Here is a 17,139-nt window from a genome sequence, read left to right as displayed (position 1 = left end):
TCACGAATCACGTGGCATGTCACGGTCCCACCTTACGCGTTCGGCGCCGTACCGCTTGAAGCTTTTGTCATCTTCCCTCTGTGCTCTAATCGTCCATTCTCAGTTTCTGACCGTGGTATACCTGGGTCGATTTTTCTCATATGAGCAATGTCCAGCTTCATCTTTTGTCGGGTAAGTTTCTTTGGGTCATATTCGAATTTCATCGTAATGGCATATACCAGGTGGTCTCTCTGGATTTGCGTCCACGATATGTCTTCAACCCTGTAACAAATTCTCGGCTTTCCTAGGCGATTACACTTACGCCATTCCAAGTTGATCTCATCAAAACACGCCTGCAGCAGGGTGACGGAGCAATAAGATACCGGTACTTCATCAGAATTTTGTGTCGTTTCTTTATTGAAACAGCTTTATTCCCCTAGACACACGTCGGTCATTTTACAGACAACGAAAGAAGTTATCTCCACTCATGGTGTGCAGGGACTGTGGAGAGGTACATCTGCGACCCTTTTAAGGTAGGCCGTACTCGTCTCTGCGTAAATTTCATCATCAATTGAGAGACAGAAATGTTCCGGGCGTAGCCCTCTACATGACCAGCTTGACACAACTCAGGATATTTATGGCAACTTCTCCCTATTTTTCCCGTATTCGTACGCCCTCGGATGATCGTTCAAAGAACACATCGGTGCTCCCCAAACTCAGTAGCCAAGGAAATTTGATAGCAGGCGCTACTGCGCGAGTGGGAATCGGGTTCATTCTAAACCCGTTTTCTGTATTGAAAGCTCGGTTCGAGGTGTGCATAATACACTTTCTTGTGATGAACGTGCCGCTCACAGCTCCGTGCGTGATCTTTATTTATGGTGATATACTCAATGAAGAGCAATATCTACGCGTACGAGAGTGTTGCGCAGGCTTTGACCTCCATCATCCGGCAAGGTCCTTCTGAGTTGTTCCGAGGATTTTTCGCGTCGTCACTACGAGACGCTCCTTATGCCGGCCTATTCGTGGTCTTCTACGAGGGAATCAAACGGGAGGCCTGTGCGACCCTTTCTTTACATGTGATCGTCGTCGGTGGAATGGTTATTGACCCTATCATAATCCAGCTTTGGTCGCACCTCCAACATCAAGCAGCCAGTCCGCTGCCATACACAGCGCTTCTGCCGCATTAGCAGGAGGTATGTCAACTTTGTTGACCCATCCTTTCGACGTGATTAAGGTATGAAGACCTCTGTTTGATTATCAATCAGTCGGAACCTGATTGACTAATTGCATCGTGTTTTACCCTGGACTCACCCATATTCACAGACGAAAATACAAGTGCGTTCCGAGGACAGGTACCATGGATTTACGAGGACAGTTGGGACGATCTGGAAGGTACGTGCATATACTTTCAGTCCGTGGTGGGCGATGTCCGAAAGATCTATCTAGCAACGTGGTGTCTCGGGCTATTTTGATGGCGCCTCTTTGCGTCTCACCCGAAAAGTCCTTAGTTCTGCAATAGCCTGGGCTGTGTATGAAGGTGTCCTGTTATTCATGCGGACTTAGACCTCATTCGTCTCACAATGATTTGCATGTGAGGTCCTCCTGTCTCTTCAGCTGCACTATAATTGAACAACGGATACAGAAGATAGCCTAACTAAATTCAAGTCATAATATTGATACCTCACTCACTTTTCTTTGGCGCCGTCTCGACCAATATGAACTCCTTGACGAAAGTTGTGGTGTACACAAGCACCTACAAATTCGATCGGAGTCCACAAAGATCGGATTCCGACAGATCTGATTCGCGATGGGCCTCGTTGTGTTTGTTTCATGGTGACCGTGACTGTGGAATAGGCCACACCTTAGGCCTATTTTTGCCTGGAACAGCGCCCTGATTGTGGGCCCATTCGTGTGACACAACCTATACAGGCTCCACACCCATTAGTCGACTCAGGGTTACAAAATCCTCCGGATCACAAGCATCTACTGTCCATTGCCGCGGATGCCTGTATTCCACGGGCAATCTGCGGTGCTGTAGTCCGGCAGTCGTCGTGTTTCCACGGATCCGGACGTACGTGGTACGAGGCAAATGGCCATCGTCCTCCTGTGCGACAATTTGACTGTCCTCTGGCATCCATGGAGAGGCCTTCGCCAAGGGATCCATAGGTAATGGCATAATTGCACTAGATTGTCTAGCAAGTGAGACTCAGAGTACAAAATGAAGAACCGTCTCGCAGGCTTTCCTTCAAATTTCGGCCCATTAATCACCCTCTGACGCTCGTGGATGGGCAAACGGATACCGAGGACATGTTTGGTTATGCTTGATGGGATGCGCCGATAGATACTCACGCTTCATGGCTACACCTGTCGAACGAATCCATGGAACACCGGTCGGCCGGCGGATATTTAGCAGGTCGACCGTTAAGAGTAGGCGAGCTTCCTTCGGCACGTCTTGTAGCCTTGTCGCTATTGAATTATATACACCACTTCAGTAGGTCATACTTCTCGTCTCAGTTGCGGCATGCTCTTAGAAATTTCAGATACAGATCTGACACGTTGTTGTTCAAAGTTGTCGACCCTAAGGGTCACCCTGAACAGTTGATTATGCATCATGGATATCTTTCGGGCTGCGTTTAGAACTCAGTGATAAGTCATTCCCGTTCCGAAATGTATAAAGATCGCTCAGTTTCCACTACTTCAAACCATCAACCTCAACCTCTCTTCTTAGCAATGACCTCGAAATCCAGCATGCAATTTTCCACCGAAGGCTGCTATCTCATCTCCCAATGTTCTCATGATGGCCGCCTCTCCCCGATTATGGATTACTTCGTTTGCTCGCCAATCGATTCTGTCAGCGCTTACAAGCGCTATCTCATCTGGATATCTCATCGTTGATGACGCCGAAGGCTCTCATGCGTATGGCTCCAATGAGAAAGGCTGCAATCTCGTTCACATCAAAGTCAGAAACGACAACTTTTGGCTTCGCCTTATGCTGTATGTAGTCATCTGAATTTTTTTGACTTGCTGATGGATTAACCACTTCCCTTCTGCAGCTCCGGTGATCTTGGTTGTATGTGCCCCGCGTAACCGCCAATCAGCAATCAGTTGTGAGCTAACTCAATTTAGTCAGCGAAGCGTACATGATAGGCGAGATCGAGCTACCCGACCTGAGAGCAGCAATGAATGTGCGTACTCTGTTAAGTCCAGACATACACGGGGATTGAAATGCGTCTTAGCTATGGCTCGATAACCAGTCTGCAATGGAAGACACCTTGTCCTCTACTTTTAGTCGCATCACCTCGACCCTGTCAAGTTTCTACAACTCCTTCCTTGGCCAGACAAAAAGTAACGCTCGTCTAAACGTGATCGCATCCTACGATCAATCGAACGAGCTCTTCAAAGCATTCCTTTCATCCGAAATGATGTATTCATGTGCTCTCTGGGACGAATCCGAGGGCGGAGTCCGAGGTGATCTTGAAATCGGTCCGACTCCTGGTGACCTCGAAGCCGCGCAGCGGAGAAAAATACACTATGTCCTTCGTCAGGCTCGTCTCAAGCCGGGATACCGTGTTCTCGAATTCGGTTCAGGATGGGGAGGACTCGCGATCGAGGTAAGTAACTTTCCTTTCATTCCTTTCAGTGATACCATTTTTCTCACCTTCTCATTTACAGGCTGCCTAGCACATTCGGATGCACCGTTGATACCCTCACTCTTTCCATCGAGCAGAAGACGCTCGCTGAGGAAAGAATCGCTGCTGCCGGTCTTTCCGATAAAATCCGCGTCCACCTCCTCGATTACCGGGATATCCCATCCGAATGGGAAAATGCCTTCGATGCATTTGTTTCCGTCGAGATGCTTGAGCATGTCGGGTCGAAACACTACTCCAATTATTTCCGACTCGTCTCTTTCGCATTGAAGCCCCACAATGCCACCGCTGTCGTATCCGCTTCGACTTTCCCCGAATCACGGTACTCTTCATACCAAGCTGAAGATTTCATGCGCAAGTACATGTGGCCGAATTCATGTCTTCCCTCGGCATCTGCCTTGATTCAGGCGGCTTCTCCCCACTTTAACCTTGAGCGAGTTGAGAACCATGCTGCTCACTACCCGCGTAACACTCCGAGAGTGGGGAAGGCGGCTGGAGAAGAATTTGACTCAGGAGATGGTTGCGAAGGATTATCCTGGATTGAACGATAAGCAGTCAGTATGAAGCGTTCAAGCGGAAGTGGATGTACCTGTTTGCCTACGCTGGGGCAGGCTTCGCTAAGGGCTACATTACGTGCCATATGCTGACGTTCATTCGAGAGGTGAGCCTTTCTTGTGAAGTTAAATTTCACAATGTATTAATCGATCTTTTCCCCCTTAGAATGACGCGCCTGAGATGTGCGACTGAGCACAATTTTGCATTCTGATGGAACTGGTTTTCTTCGGACTCGCGGAGCACTGGGATATTGTTATTCTCGGGTATTTATTGCAAAAGTTAGAAGAATAACGCAACAGTCTATTGTGTAAAATACTCTAATGGTATCGAGACGCTAATAATGTTATCAATAATCTGCTCGAACCTCCTCCAGATTTTCGTAGTAGATCGATTCGACGGGCATTACTTGTGATCGGGATTCGACCGTTTTGCTTTAAGAATGTATCTGGCTCCAGTCATTTTAAGCTCTGGCTTTGGCTTTCGCAGATCCAAATACTGGCATTGGTGTCTTTACTCTCTCGAATTCTTGAGGCTAAACGAATATTCTCTCCCGTCATGAAACCATTCATCGATCTCTGAAAGTTATTGGCTTCACCGAGCAGCACGATTTCGACCGAGAGGAGACTAGCCGGACGTACGTATACTGGGAAAGTAAGCTCCTATTGCTTCTGTTCCCCACTGATGATTTAAGAACCGGGAACGTTTTTAAAAGCTTTCTCGGTACTTTCTCCAAACGTAATGCATACAGCGAACCAAGTAACATTACGAATCACCACTCCATAAGCAATTGGCACCTCGCTCATTCTTCGCGAGCGGCACACGGCTCAAGGTTTGTAGTCAGTGTGATAATTCGTCGAATTACAATGCATAGACTGCTAGAACATTATCGACCTTATCTTGCTTGTTTTCTGACTTTGCAACGTGTTCGCTGACCTGGTTACATCCGAAAGGCAAGTGTGCTATTACTACAGTATGTTACTACATATAAGAATTGCGGAATTGCGTACATTACGTGTCCAGGTTCGCATTACCAAAGCCTTCTTGATATCCTCCTCGCTCTTTATCCCGTCCTGCAGCCAGTTCCACGACTCAACTTTATCAGCGAAAAATGCCGGTTTCTGTGTATGAAAGGCCGAAAGATTCGCATCTTTATGCTTCCTAGCAAAGTCATCTCTGGACGTCGGACGCAACAGTCTCTGATAGGTACACTCTCCCTTCACTGGAATCACAGTGAAAACCTCGGAAGAACATCCGACGGCGTTAATCTGATAATGCTTCCGGTGGATGCTCTCGGTGCGCGCTCCGGGCTTGAGTGACTCGACCCGATGCCTCGACCTATCCTCGATCCCCAACTGCATAAGCAACGACAGCACAGGAAGGTCCTTTCGAGCCGGCGTAACAGTCTGTGGTTCCACCAAAAACTGGAACCTCTTCAGCACAGTTTTGGATCTGGAAAGCCAGCTGAGACGTCGAGCTATCGTAGAGAGGATTCTGGAGGGAACCATGGTGCATCGCAGTGATCAAGTCGACAGAGTTCATAGAGCAGCAGCCGTACATCAAGAACCGAAGCATCATATGGGGCAGGTACTGCATGACCTTGCTGTCGCCAGCTTCAGCGAAATGAGTGAAATTGACATAGACATCCTTGAACGCTTCGCGGAGAGGAGGTCCGTGTTCGTCACCAACAGGCCGGATGTTCAAGATGGAGTCTCGCCATTTCTGGTTGAACATGTGGTTGAGGAGGACCAGGACGGGAACTGGGTGACCGTGGGCTACCATATATCCGAATGGCAATCGGGAGGAAGGGAGGAAACGGGAAACGGCGCTTCGTTGGGCGAGGATGACGATGCACCTGCCGACTAGCTGGGGTCGGTTATCCTTGGCGAGGATACCCTCCAAATCTGCCTTGTCGAGTGCGTGTGGGATGTATGTTTCGAGTTGACCTCCTGGGAATAGCTGGGATGCTGCTTCGACGAGGAGGGGTTCTGATGGGTACCCAGTGATCGTGCATTGCCCGTCTCGAGGGACGACAAGGGGAATCTTCAAGTGAGATCGCACGAGTTTGGCTTGCGTGGCTCGGGCGGCGGGGGACGAGCGGTCAAAGTCGAACTGGACAGTAAGGCCCACACATGCATAAAGGAGGTCCTCCCGACCTCTGATGGTCTGCCCGGCGCTTAGTTCATCTTGGATCCAGTATTTATTTGGGTAGTTTTCGAGACAGTGGCTGTTCCATCTATGTAGTCGAGTCGGAGTTTTTTGTTTTCAGTATTGCAATGGAGGCAACTCACAAAGGTCGCCCGAACTTTCTCAGGTATTGTTCACTATGCATGTCTTCAAGGAAAATGCGTCCTCCTCCTAGAGCACGAAGATACCCCACGACGTCGCGTGCGAATACGTCAAAGGGGAGCTCGGTGAATGGAGTATTGGGTTCCTGACGAGGCACAGCCTGAGGGTAAGAAACAGAAATAGAAGGCATAGTAGCCGCTGGCTCAAGATTGGTTGTGGATATGTATATCGTGAAGAACGGAAACTCCACTAGCCATCCCAAGACTGTATTAAAGATGTCCAGAGCGCTGGAAGGAGGGCTACCGAGTTCGCCTTCCTGCGCCAGAGTGTGTGCTTCGTCGAGATAGATGAAGAATTCCAATGGCCTGTCATAGCGTGGAGGTACGACTTTTTGATTGAGAACGTTAACGAGGTCTTGTGTGGCTATCTCGAGCTTCCGCTTGATTTTCACTGGGGATGGACACGTGAATACGATAGAGATTGTTCAAAAAAAGCAGTACGTACTTGATCTGTTTTCCTGGAACGCGTATGTGTGTGTTTGGGGGAGGGGAGGTCATTAGCGATGAGAAGCGGTGGTATGTGGGCACCTACAATTATATCCAGATACTCATCCGACTTTCTAACCACCTCCGCGTAGAAGCCAGAACGAAAAGGACCTACTGTGGTGGGCTGTCTCACCCGCTGCAAGGCGCTGTTTCCACGCCAACGCAAGAGCTTCTGGTGCCGAATACGTTTCCTCGTCACTCAGAGTCTCCGCGGTATACGAAAACGAAGTAGCCAAGAAAGCAGCATACTTGTACATCAAGTTCGGTTTGTCGATCTCACCCCGGCGGGAGGGAACGAGATAGTCGTTTAGGATAGTATCGCTGGGAGGATAAGCAGCGGATGTGAAGCGAGAGAACCGGGAAGATAACGATAAACTCACCGTGAAATCCATCATCAAGTCTCTCTCGTATGTTCATGGGAAAACAGAAGAGTTGCTCGGCGGTTACGTCTGCAATGCGCGACTTGCCTGTTCCGGATGACAAATAGATGGAGGCGGAATTGCCGGACGTGTATCGATGGCGATGGCAGTCGTGGATGTACTGAATTAAGAGGTCCTTGGGACCTTGCCATGGTTTGTGGAAAGCTTCAAAGCTTCCTAGTAGTAGAGAAGGAAGAAGATCCAGCTTGGGTTGACATTGACATCATGATTTGAAGGTAAACGTACGGATTACTGTAATAGTTTTCAGTCACGTCGAGACATGAAGGTGATAGGCCTAGGCTTACGTTGCTTGGAAGGGATGAAAGTAGCAGGGATGTAGGCTGGTGGAAACAAAGGCATGGGACGGTGATATATTTTGGAGAGTAACTAATGGATTGAGAATTAAAAGCAGAGTCAGTGAAACATGTAGATAAGAGTTTTTATGCGGCTCTCAGGACGAGTCAGGACTGCGATTATGAACAGCATTTAGTTGCACGGAATCTACCCTTCGCTCTTGTGGCATATAGATTTGGAGAGGAGTGCGGATTTTGAGTTTCCCCATCTATAGGTTCTTCAAGCCTGGGTTTGGTCGGTCGTGGGCTTGGCTTGGAGATGCGAGGATGAGGGTTTCGTAGTGCCTGAGATGAGATGGCAAGTTCCATGATCAGCATCAACTATTGGGCGCTTTCTTACTACTTTCCCTTCATCCCGCCAAAACTGGAACCTTGTTTTTTTTTTTCCGCCCGAACTTGCATGCAGCATGAAGGAGGGCTCGGAAGAATAACAGCCGCTTGTATATCTTGCAGTTGCGCGATAGATGAAGGCCTGCCGGGACTCGGAGTGTTTGACGTTGAGGAGACGGGGAAAAAACTCAGCGACGTGTTTGTGGGTGTGGGCGTGGGGGATCATCATCAGAGCTCGGAGGCGTAACTTGTATAATGGCTGGGTTGGAGGAACATGGTGGTTACGTTCTGCGCGGCGGTTGCTGTCTGTTCCGGATGAATAAGGTCTCGATGGATGTACTGCAGGAGGAGGTCTTTCGCAGGGAGGCCTCGAAGCTATCCAGCTTGAGTTGGGGGAGGGAGGAAAGCCTCTTACTTCGTTGGGAGGAGAAAGTCGGTCTCTTGGAAATAGAAGGTCTTGCACGCCTTTTTCCGGACGAGGGCCGCGTTGATATTCGTACGGATTACTGCAATTGTCCGTTCACGATTGAGACATGGCAGGTAGAAAGTGATGGGATTGAAGGAATGTATTCTGGTGGAAGTAAAGGCAATGGGTTAAACGAAAGCAGCATGGACTTCGGTTGCACAGCCACCCACTTTCGTACCCTTTTCCGGTCATGCCCCGCGAAAACAGAAAAAGAGGCAAGAAACACAAAAAGCCTGCCCCGGACGCAGACACAGAGCAACAACAACATACCGCAGAACCAGAGCCTAAAGTCGAAGCTGGACCATCATGGATCGTCCCAAATCCCCAACAAGAGCAGGAGCAAGACTCGGAAGCACCTTTTGGGTACCTCGACGCGGACGTCAAGGCGTATTTCCGGACGGTGGACGTGCAGATGCGGCAGTGGCAGGATAGGGAAGTGGAGGTGGATGACGAGGGTAAGTGTGCAGTAAGGAAAGGAAGGAGAAAGCTAATTTTTCGTATTTGTTTAGAAAAACACACGTTCTTCCTCGCTGCCCTCACAGAGATGACAGGGAAAGAAAAACAACTCGCGACTGACCCGGAGTGTTCGGTTGTGCTGGAGAGGATGGTTCATTCGATGGATGATTTTGCGAGGAGGGTGTTTTTGGATAGTTTGACGGGGTCGTGAGTGACTTGGTGTTTTGTTTTTATTTCGTGGTTTCGCTGATGAGGTTAGGTATGAAACACTAGCTCGACATCGGTTCGCGTCGCATGTCTGTCAGACCCTTCTCGAGGTTTCCGGGGAGACTGTTTCGAGGGAGGTGAGGTTCATCGAGTCTTTTGCCGAAAATAATGATTGATTTATTCTATGCAGACGAAAGGTATACTACCTGAAATACCACAAGGTGATGCAAAAAAGGGACATCTCCCAACGATGACCGAACTCGTACTGGACTTATGCGACGTACGTTTCTCATCACGTCCAGACCCAGACCAATCTTACTTATAGCCACGCGAACAGGAACTCCTCCCTGTCCTCCCGCCGCTCCTCCACGACCCGTTCGGCTCACATATCGTCCGCGCGCTTGCTCTCCTGCTCTCTCCTACACCAAATACACATACACAATCCCAGACATCGAAACGCAGTAAAAGCTGGAAAGGCAAGCAAGGCGAGATGCGAAGTCTCTTCAAGTCGGAAAAAGGGGAGGGGGAGAGGCCAAGGAGCTTCGACGAGGCGGCGAGGAAGATCGTGGGTGCGTTCAGGGAGGGGATGAGCGATAATGAGGTAAGGGCGTGTGCGGGGAGTAAGGTTGCATGTCCTGGTCTTGATGTGGGTCTTCATGGTCATGTTTCTCGGCATATATTGATGTTCGTGATAGGTTCTCATCGAAGTTGAAGCCCAGCATGGCATGTCAAACGAAAGCGGGAGCCTGATGGACCGCGTCTTAGTCGGTATGGTCAGTCAAACGCGTGAGTACTTACTATCTCCGGGGACATACTCATATAATCGTCGTGATCATTAGTGAACTCTTTGACGCCCACCACCGAGTCGGACTACATCCACACTCTCCTCCGAGACGCCACCTCGTCCCACCTACTCGAAACCATCGTCATCCAATCTCCTCAACCGGTATTTGACGTTCTCTGGTGTACGTACCTCTGCCCGGAGAACGGCGGTGTCGAACGGCTCGCGACACATGCGGTCTCCAATTACGTGCTGGCTCGAGCCGTGGGTAGGGCGAATCCCACGCAGCTCGGTGGTTTGGGGACGGGGTGGTGGGGGAGGGCAGTGAAGATGGGTAGGTTGGGTGTGGTTAAAGCTATGGTGGAAGTTGGGGGAGGTGGGGAGGACGTTTGGAGTGCGTTGAAGGGCGCGTTTGGGTGCGAGGAGAAGGATGAAGCGGAGGTGTTGGTTAGGGCTGTGATGAGTTTGAAGACGGTTGAGGTTCGTTTGTTCTTGACTGGTTAGATTGGACTATGCTAATGTGTGTCAGGATTACAAGTCCGCAGGTACACCTCCGGAGCCGAATGTACAAGGAGCGTTGTTATTGCAGTCCATGCTGCGTCTCAAGGATCCGTACAACGCTGGTATCATCGAGAGGTTAGTTAGCAGTGCTCTCCCCGCTTTTTAAACTCAAAAATTTTCAGCATCCTATCCCTCCCCATAACATCACTCATCCCCCTCGCCCAGCACCCCGTCTCCTCCCGCGTCCTTGACGTATTCCTCGACTCTCCCACTGTCCCACACAAAGCCAAGCGCCGGCTCGTCCTAGCGTTCCTCGGGCACTTCCATGAATTGGTGGATGATAGGATCGGGAGTCGGGTGGGGGAGAGGTGCTGGGGGTGGAGTGATACGTATATGAAGGTGCGTTTTCGATGATGTGGGATGAGTTGTGGTTTATGTTGTTTGTGGCTGACAGGAAAAGATTGCGCGGAGCGTGATGGATTACGAGCAGAGTTTGGCTGCGTCGTTTTATGGGAGGTTTTTTATTAGGGCGTTGAATTTGTATGTGTTGAAGAAGAGGCCGGGGGAGTGGAGGGATTTGGTTGGGAAGGCGAAGGCGAGGGAGGAGAAGGAAGAGAAGGCTGAACCTCCTGTGGAAGAGGGCAAGGTAGAAGAGGAGAAAGAGGCAGAGAAACCGAAGCAGAAACGAAAACGGGAGAAAGAGAAGGAGATAGATGAGATTGAGATGGTGTTCAAGAAGGTGAGGAAGAAGGGCGCTTTGGAGGGAGACTTGAAGGAGAAGCGAGAAAAGCATGCAGGTGTGTTGGATGATCGGGTTATGGAGGCTATTAGGTCTGCTCCTGGGGAGGGTAAGAAGAAGAGGAAGCGGTAGTCTTTGGGATGTTGCATTCGAAAAGTAGTACTAGAGGTACCTTACTATGTCAGTGTCATTCAAAGATTAGGCTCTAATTAATGCATACATGCCATTCTTGTGGTCTTTCCGGATGGTCATGGTTCGGACGGCCCTTCAGTTTCAACCTAGGATGGTCCCCCTATGCTTCCTCTACGATGCAGTGCACCGAATCTGGCGCACCCTCGAAGCAAGATGTAGGGTAGACACATAGCAAATACTTACGTTGAATCAGGCAAACAGTATGGCCTGGGTTATCAGTTACGTTCTCTGCAGTTACCATACTCATGAACACGTAGGAATAACAACACTCCTTAGGACTGTCCTGTGAGCTCATACATAAAGGTCTAAAGGCAAGGAGGGATTATAGAGGTTTAGATAGGCTACGAGTCTATAGTTGATCGAAAAATCAAGTAAGTAGAGAATGCGATAGTAAAAAAAGATAGCATGACAAAAAATTACAGTCTAAATCAAGCCCAAAGTCTCACCCCGACTTTCAGATGTTTGCCATGAGTTCTATTGTGCCCTTTCAACAACCACCACAAGCTCATCCAACTGCTCTGTCTGGGCTTCAACATCCATTTCAAGGACTGTGCTCTGCCTTGCGGATTCCTGAAGGCTTGAAGTGGAAGGTTGCGAAGGTTGAGATGATTGTGAAGACATTTGGAAACTGAAGGGTCGATACTGTTGCACTTTCATCTTGTTCTTCAGTTGGGCGTGTGTGTCCTGCAGCTGCTCTGCCAAGCAGGAGTGTGGGTGCAACTCCCTACACAGGGTGTTTGATAAATGATAATGGAGTCCAGGATAGTGAATGCACCCTTGCAATGCTAGCTATACCATCAAGATAATACCATCCAAAAGTATTGCTAATGTAGAAAGCCAGATATAGGATCAGAGATATCGAATAGAGAGCAGAGGATTCCACTAGCACTTCAATAAAACGGTGATAAACTCTCAGTCGGCCGCCACCTCCATGTCTAACCCTGGTAACAGTCAAAATGCGGAAAATGATGAGTAGCGTGCACCATAATGTTGTTGCCAGGATGAGGGATGTGTAGGGCATAAGAAATACTGAGCTTGATGCACCAAAGTACCCATAATATACATTGATGATTTTAATCACTAGACATATGTAAAGTTGGATATGTGAAAAGAGTAGATGAGATTGGACACTTTACCTATTGCAGAAATTAGGGAAAGGATTGGGAGCAGAACAATAAGCCAGCACCGTCCCCAAACTATCCAACAGCACCAAATCTAAAGTCAAAACAATGGTAAGCTGATGTGGATCACCAGTGACATAGCACACACAATATATGAGTCTGCAAGAATGGTACTCATGCAGCCTGTAATACCCGCCTCCAAATTGACTGCATGGTTCACAGTATCAAACTTCAAGTATACAGTCCAAAAACTTTGTCCATTTTGGATGAATGCAGAGTATATATATGACCATGTGACAGCAAAAGAGATAGTATCCAAAGCATGGAGGAGAATAATAATGACGACTAGGACTTGGCGGGTTGGCAAACATTTATTGATGACTGTACCACTCACATTAGTTTGGATGACATGGTAGAGATGCTCCTGGCTCACATATATTCCACAGTGTAACAGCAAGAATGCCAGTGTATATGCCTGTCATAAGTCAATACTTACATGCCAAGGTGATAATTGTCATTGCACACCATGCAATAGTGCATAGAGAATTGAGGAGTTCAGCTCAGCATCAAGAGATTGAAACATGAAAGCTTTGTCTGAGTCACTAAGATCAGGTGGAATATCTGTCTGAGTCACCATGAGGCCAAGAGAAATGGGGGAGTGGGTTATGAGAATAACAGATACAACCCTCTTGTTATAACAGTGCAGTCACTGGACACACTCATTGGCTGCTTCAAAGATGATCATCAATGTTAAGTCAGAATGGTATCCTTACCTACAGAATCAAGGAAGCCATCCCAGCAAGGTTTCAGCACAGCTGTCAGATCGAGTTTGGTCTATCATAGGGTGAAATTTGGCTGCAAGATTGATAGAAGAAAGGTGGGTAAGTGTATGGTAGTGATGCTGACAGCTCCTGAGTCCTGGGAAGGGAATTGGCAGAGGTGTCGACATCTGCAAGCTATACCCCAACATGGCCATATACAATGGACAAAATTTTACCCTGGACAGTGGAAATGATTCATCTATCAGAAAAGTAGAGGAGGAGAAATAGTGGGAGTCAGAGTATATGGGACAATTATAGAAACAATTATGGAAACAATTATGGCACCAATTATGAACAGCGATTATGGATCCTCCCCTTTACATTCATTACCTGTAATTGGTATACAGTCAGAGCCAGAGTGATTATGATGATGATTACAACTTATAATTGGACTTATAATCATTGCCATAATTGACCTCATAATCATCAATAATTGGTCACTCTGACTCCCACTAATGCAACATGTACCTCATGATGAGCTTGAAGAATCCTGATCTCTTCTGGAGGCTGTTTCCTTTCCAGTACTTGGTGCATCTTCGAAGGTAGGCATTGTGCAGTGTATCTGGATTCCAAGTCTGAGTCAACCTATCTCTGCATCATCATTTTTTCATTAACAATCACTTGGATGGCAAAGACCATGACATGGGCCAATACTGAATTGAGCTGAGAGAACAGACTGCTGGGACATAGAAACATTGATATCAAGGCTAATGTTGGCATGGTGCAATGGTATTGGAGGGCAGTTATATCATGTTACACAGAAGAGTAACCAGGCACCTAGGAAAGATTGGAAAAGATGGTGAATGAGAGGAAATGCCTGTTTGTTGAGTGATGAAGACAGGGCTTCACAGATGGGCTCATTATCTTGGTACCCATAAGTCATGAAAGGCATGTACTATCACTAACATCCAGGAGGTGATGCTGCAACTCCTGATGCATGAGCATTCAGAATCCTTGTCACTTCCAGGTGATACTAATAATACAAGATAACACATCAGAATGGCGATTATGGTCTAAGCCAATGGTACTTTACAAGACTCACCTATTGTTTGTATCTCCTTTAGTTTGATGTAGCTTCTAGTTTCATCACGTTGTGTGATCGTTGACACTGTAAAGTTCAACCTGCTCTGGGCCATCTCAGTTTCGATCATTGAAGCCAAGGTTGATCCAGTGACACTGACTCAGATCCCATACCAGAACTCCGCCATCATGGTCCTTTCCAACCCACCCACTAACAATGTCCATCCACCCAGAGTCGACTATTATACTCATCTGCAACATGCAGAATAAGTTTCATAAGTTGAAGTATTTCAGCCAAGGTTCATGGTGCCCAATGACATTGTTTGCTAGGACCAGTGATACATGGATACGACGAGGTCATACCTACCATCAACAAGATGCTGAAGATCACAAAGGTGTGCCAATTGGCTGGTGAAGAGGAAAATGAACCCTAACTATAGGCTGAGTTAGATTGTTGGTTGTGAAGTCCTCATTATGATGCAGAATTCGAAAGGTCTGTGTTTGGTTTTTTGGGAAATTGAATCTTACCTTACCTTATGCAGCGCTTGGTCCAACAGACCCAGCTATCGACCTCGAATCCCTAGGGAGCCTCCATGTTGGACAGGCCAAGTTGAACCAGAGCCCAAAGCAGGACCATCATGGATCATCCCTGCCACGAATCACGAGGAGCTCGGTTTGGGTGTGGTATATACATGGCTCCATCGTCCTCGAAGTACATGACCACCAAGTTTTTCACAGACCTCATCTTATGCACATGTCTCTAGGGCATTCCAGTATGTGGATAATGGCAGTTCAGGATCTAAATACAAAGCAGTCTTCACAATGAGGGTAGTCCTGGGAAACCTGCAGAAGGTGGTCTTTGACAATTGGTATAGGCTCCAGCCAGATAAGGGATATGATTCTGTGAGCATGAATTTCGGTTTTTGAGGTGCATTGATTGAATAACAGTTGTCAGTTACAGATGGAGGCACATCCCCTTGTTGGGCTGACCAAAGTTGTTGTATTCCATCCACAACATGGCATGTCTGGCATACCTCATCATAGCGAAGTAATGAAGACACCTATATTATTTCATTGTCATACATGTACAATTCCAATGTCTTGTTCTCACTGATACTCTGCTGCAAACCTATCTTATGCTGAAGATGCTTTCTTATCAGCCCAGTGCTAGTAACCAGAGTCAAAATCAGGCTTCGGATTTTGTATGTTAACACTGCTACAAGTCGATATTATCCATGATGATACTGGTACATAGTTTTTATGCTTCATCTACGGAATCTAGATGTGTAGTAAAGGGGAACCTGCTGGAGAGGGCTATAAATATAAGGGGAAAAAATCAGCACTGGAGTATGCAAACAACTATAGCTCATCACTAGGTAGCTGGGCCACTGACCCGTCATGTCAGCTAGATGCATCAAAGATGTGGGGCAGCTCCTACAGATGGTGGATCAACATCCATAGCGGTTATTGATAGTTCTGCTTGGCTGTGGCATGTTGGCTGTGTGCACTGTACTGTGTATGTGGGTGAGATAGGCGTCTTTGGGGCATCCGAGATTGAGGTGGTTGCAGGGGCGGGTGGAGATGGTGATGAAAATGATTCGCTAGGATGACACCTTTGTGGCTCTTTGGGACATGATACGTTGTTCGCTGTTCGAATTGACGACCCAGGTGAGTGTGAATGAAGAGTGGTTGTCTTCGATGAGTTCGGTGTAGAACGAGAAGGGCTCCTGGTTGGAAGGACACTCTTCTCTGTGGGTGGTGACGTAGCATACTGTGGTTGATATGAAGGCTGTTTCATTACTATCTGTGCAGCGGGCATGGAAGCAGGTGCAGGTGCAGGTACAGGAGGACCAGCCTGGGTAGGTACTGGCATGGTGATGGGCACTGAAGGATGATATTTATGATGGGTTCCTGGGGAGGGGTCCTCCTGCTTTTTGATTTCACTAGGGTGATGCTTTTGTGGTTCTGTGGGTCATGATACAGTGGTTGTCACAGCCTGGGTAGGCACCAGCAAGGTGATGGATCCTGTGTGGCAGGAATGAAGCTCTCTGAGCCTGTATGTGGAGAGTGACCTCTTCCCTATCACCTTCCACTGCCTCACTGAACACATGCAATCGACCAGCCAGACTTCTGTTCCTGTGAATCGGCTGTGCAGGTCCAGATCCCCACTGTCACCAAAAGTCCTCATCTGCTTGTAGTCTTTCAAACCCTCCTCCAATTTAAGGTGCTCTTGTGGCTCATCAACATAGAAGACCGACATGTGTGGAAAGTTATGACTCTTCCACTCAGTGTTGAGGTCATCCAAATAGTTGGTAATCGCTCCATGAAGGTGCTTAAGCTGGCGAGGCTTGGATAGCTTGATGATGAGAGTGCTGAGGTACGTGTCACCTCACTTCCATGATTTGAACTTCATCACAGGAGGCCTGAGATCGTAGATAGGGAGTTTGTCTGTATCAAAAGCAGGTGGTAAATTGGTGAATGTGGCGAGCATAATGTGGGGAGAAAAACCAGGATATGATTTAGAATCGGGCTCCACTGAGGAATCAGGTGGTCAGAACTCCATGAGCTTTTCCCAGGCTTTGTATTCCTCGGGGGATGGGATGAGCTATTGTTGGCTGGGGATAGGCACTAGCAGGTACTAGCGTACCATAGGACTTATCGGCACGATGATGATCATGCTGATCACGCCTTATGCCTTATGTCACATGTGACCATGGACAC

At 47.9% G+C, this 17,139-nt stretch overlaps 7 protein-coding genes across 7 annotated transcripts; 4 read left to right on the top strand and 3 right to left on the bottom strand.

Annotated features, from left to right (window-relative positions):
• The first annotated feature begins 61 nt into the window (after positions 1-61).
• On the top strand, positions 62-1,747 carry EV420DRAFT_427120 (solute carrier family 25 member 38). The gene is made up of 10 exons (XM_060482063.1): positions 62-171; positions 222-263; positions 313-364; positions 420-512; positions 562-790; positions 876-1,035; positions 1,101-1,213; positions 1,303-1,371; positions 1,426-1,570; positions 1,622-1,747. The coding sequence occupies exons 1-9, from the start codon at positions 141-143 to the stop codon at positions 1,540-1,542; spliced, it is 906 nt and encodes a 301-aa protein (XP_060338047.1). The 5' UTR covers positions 62-140; the 3' UTR covers positions 1,543-1,570; positions 1,622-1,747.
• A 1,029-nt stretch (positions 1,748-2,776) lies between these two features.
• Positions 2,777-4,373, top strand: EV420DRAFT_1616625 (cyclopropane-fatty-acyl-phospholipid synthase; the record flags this gene model as incomplete). Its single annotated transcript, XM_060475140.1, has 8 exons — positions 2,777-2,973; positions 3,033-3,049; positions 3,106-3,164; positions 3,216-3,590; positions 3,707-4,063; positions 4,107-4,145; positions 4,186-4,287; positions 4,347-4,373. The coding sequence occupies 8 exons, from the start codon at positions 2,777-2,779 to the stop codon at positions 4,371-4,373; spliced, it is 1,173 nt and encodes a 390-aa protein (XP_060338046.1).
• A 749-nt stretch (positions 4,374-5,122) lies between these two features.
• On the bottom strand, positions 5,123-7,126 carry EV420DRAFT_1501206 (uncharacterized protein). The gene is made up of 4 exons (XM_060471043.1): positions 7,059-7,126; positions 6,972-6,984; positions 6,470-6,917; positions 5,123-6,414 (listed from the first exon to the last, which is right to left on the bottom strand). Coding segments are annotated over exons 2-4 (1,347 nt in total). The 5' UTR covers positions 6,973-6,984; positions 7,059-7,126; the 3' UTR covers positions 5,123-5,516.
• A 1,644-nt stretch (positions 7,127-8,770) lies between these two features.
• EV420DRAFT_1635046 (armadillo-type protein) lies at positions 8,771-11,396 on the top strand (the record flags this gene model as incomplete). Its single annotated transcript, XM_060476398.1, has 10 exons — positions 8,771-9,035; positions 9,090-9,243; positions 9,296-9,380; positions 9,434-9,523; positions 9,581-9,889; positions 9,939-10,029; positions 10,083-10,504; positions 10,554-10,660; positions 10,708-10,924; positions 10,980-11,396. 10 exons carry the CDS (start codon positions 8,771-8,773, stop codon positions 11,394-11,396), a joined length of 2,157 nt encoding a protein of 718 aa, XP_060338044.1.
• A 459-nt stretch (positions 11,397-11,855) lies between these two features.
• On the bottom strand, positions 11,856-13,095 carry EV420DRAFT_1684284 (uncharacterized protein; the record flags this gene model as incomplete). Its single annotated transcript, XM_060479258.1, has 6 exons — positions 11,856-12,180; positions 12,232-12,536; positions 12,593-12,671; positions 12,726-12,958; positions 13,011-13,052; positions 13,074-13,095. 6 exons carry the CDS (start codon positions 13,093-13,095, stop codon positions 11,998-12,000), a joined length of 864 nt encoding a protein of 287 aa, XP_060338043.1. The 3' UTR covers positions 11,856-11,997.
• Positions 13,096-14,635: 1,540 nt separating this feature from the next.
• Positions 14,636-16,028, top strand: EV420DRAFT_1473607 (uncharacterized protein; the record flags this gene model as incomplete). Its single annotated transcript, XM_060469159.1, has 9 exons — positions 14,636-14,717; positions 14,749-14,813; positions 14,902-14,911; positions 14,961-15,102; positions 15,183-15,321; positions 15,380-15,466; positions 15,564-15,620; positions 15,701-15,881; positions 15,952-16,028. The coding sequence occupies 9 exons, from the start codon at positions 14,636-14,638 to the stop codon at positions 16,026-16,028; spliced, it is 840 nt and encodes a 279-aa protein (XP_060338042.1).
• Positions 16,029-16,480: 452 nt separating this feature from the next.
• EV420DRAFT_1684277 (uncharacterized protein) lies at positions 16,481-16,807 on the bottom strand (the record flags this gene model as incomplete). The annotated part of the gene is made up of 1 exon (XM_060479257.1): positions 16,481-16,807. A coding segment is annotated over one exon (327 nt), but the record flags the coding sequence as incomplete, so codon positions are not given.
• Between the last annotated feature and the right edge of the window lie 332 nt (positions 16,808-17,139).

The sequence above is a fragment of the Desarmillaria tabescens genome, assembly GCF_030435595.1.
Source record: "Desarmillaria tabescens strain CCBAS 213 chromosome Unknown EV420scaffold_2, whole genome shotgun sequence".
NCBI lineage: Eukaryota > Fungi > Basidiomycota > Agaricomycetes > Agaricales > Physalacriaceae > Desarmillaria > Desarmillaria tabescens.
This window is presented reverse-complemented; position numbering and strand designations above follow the sequence as displayed.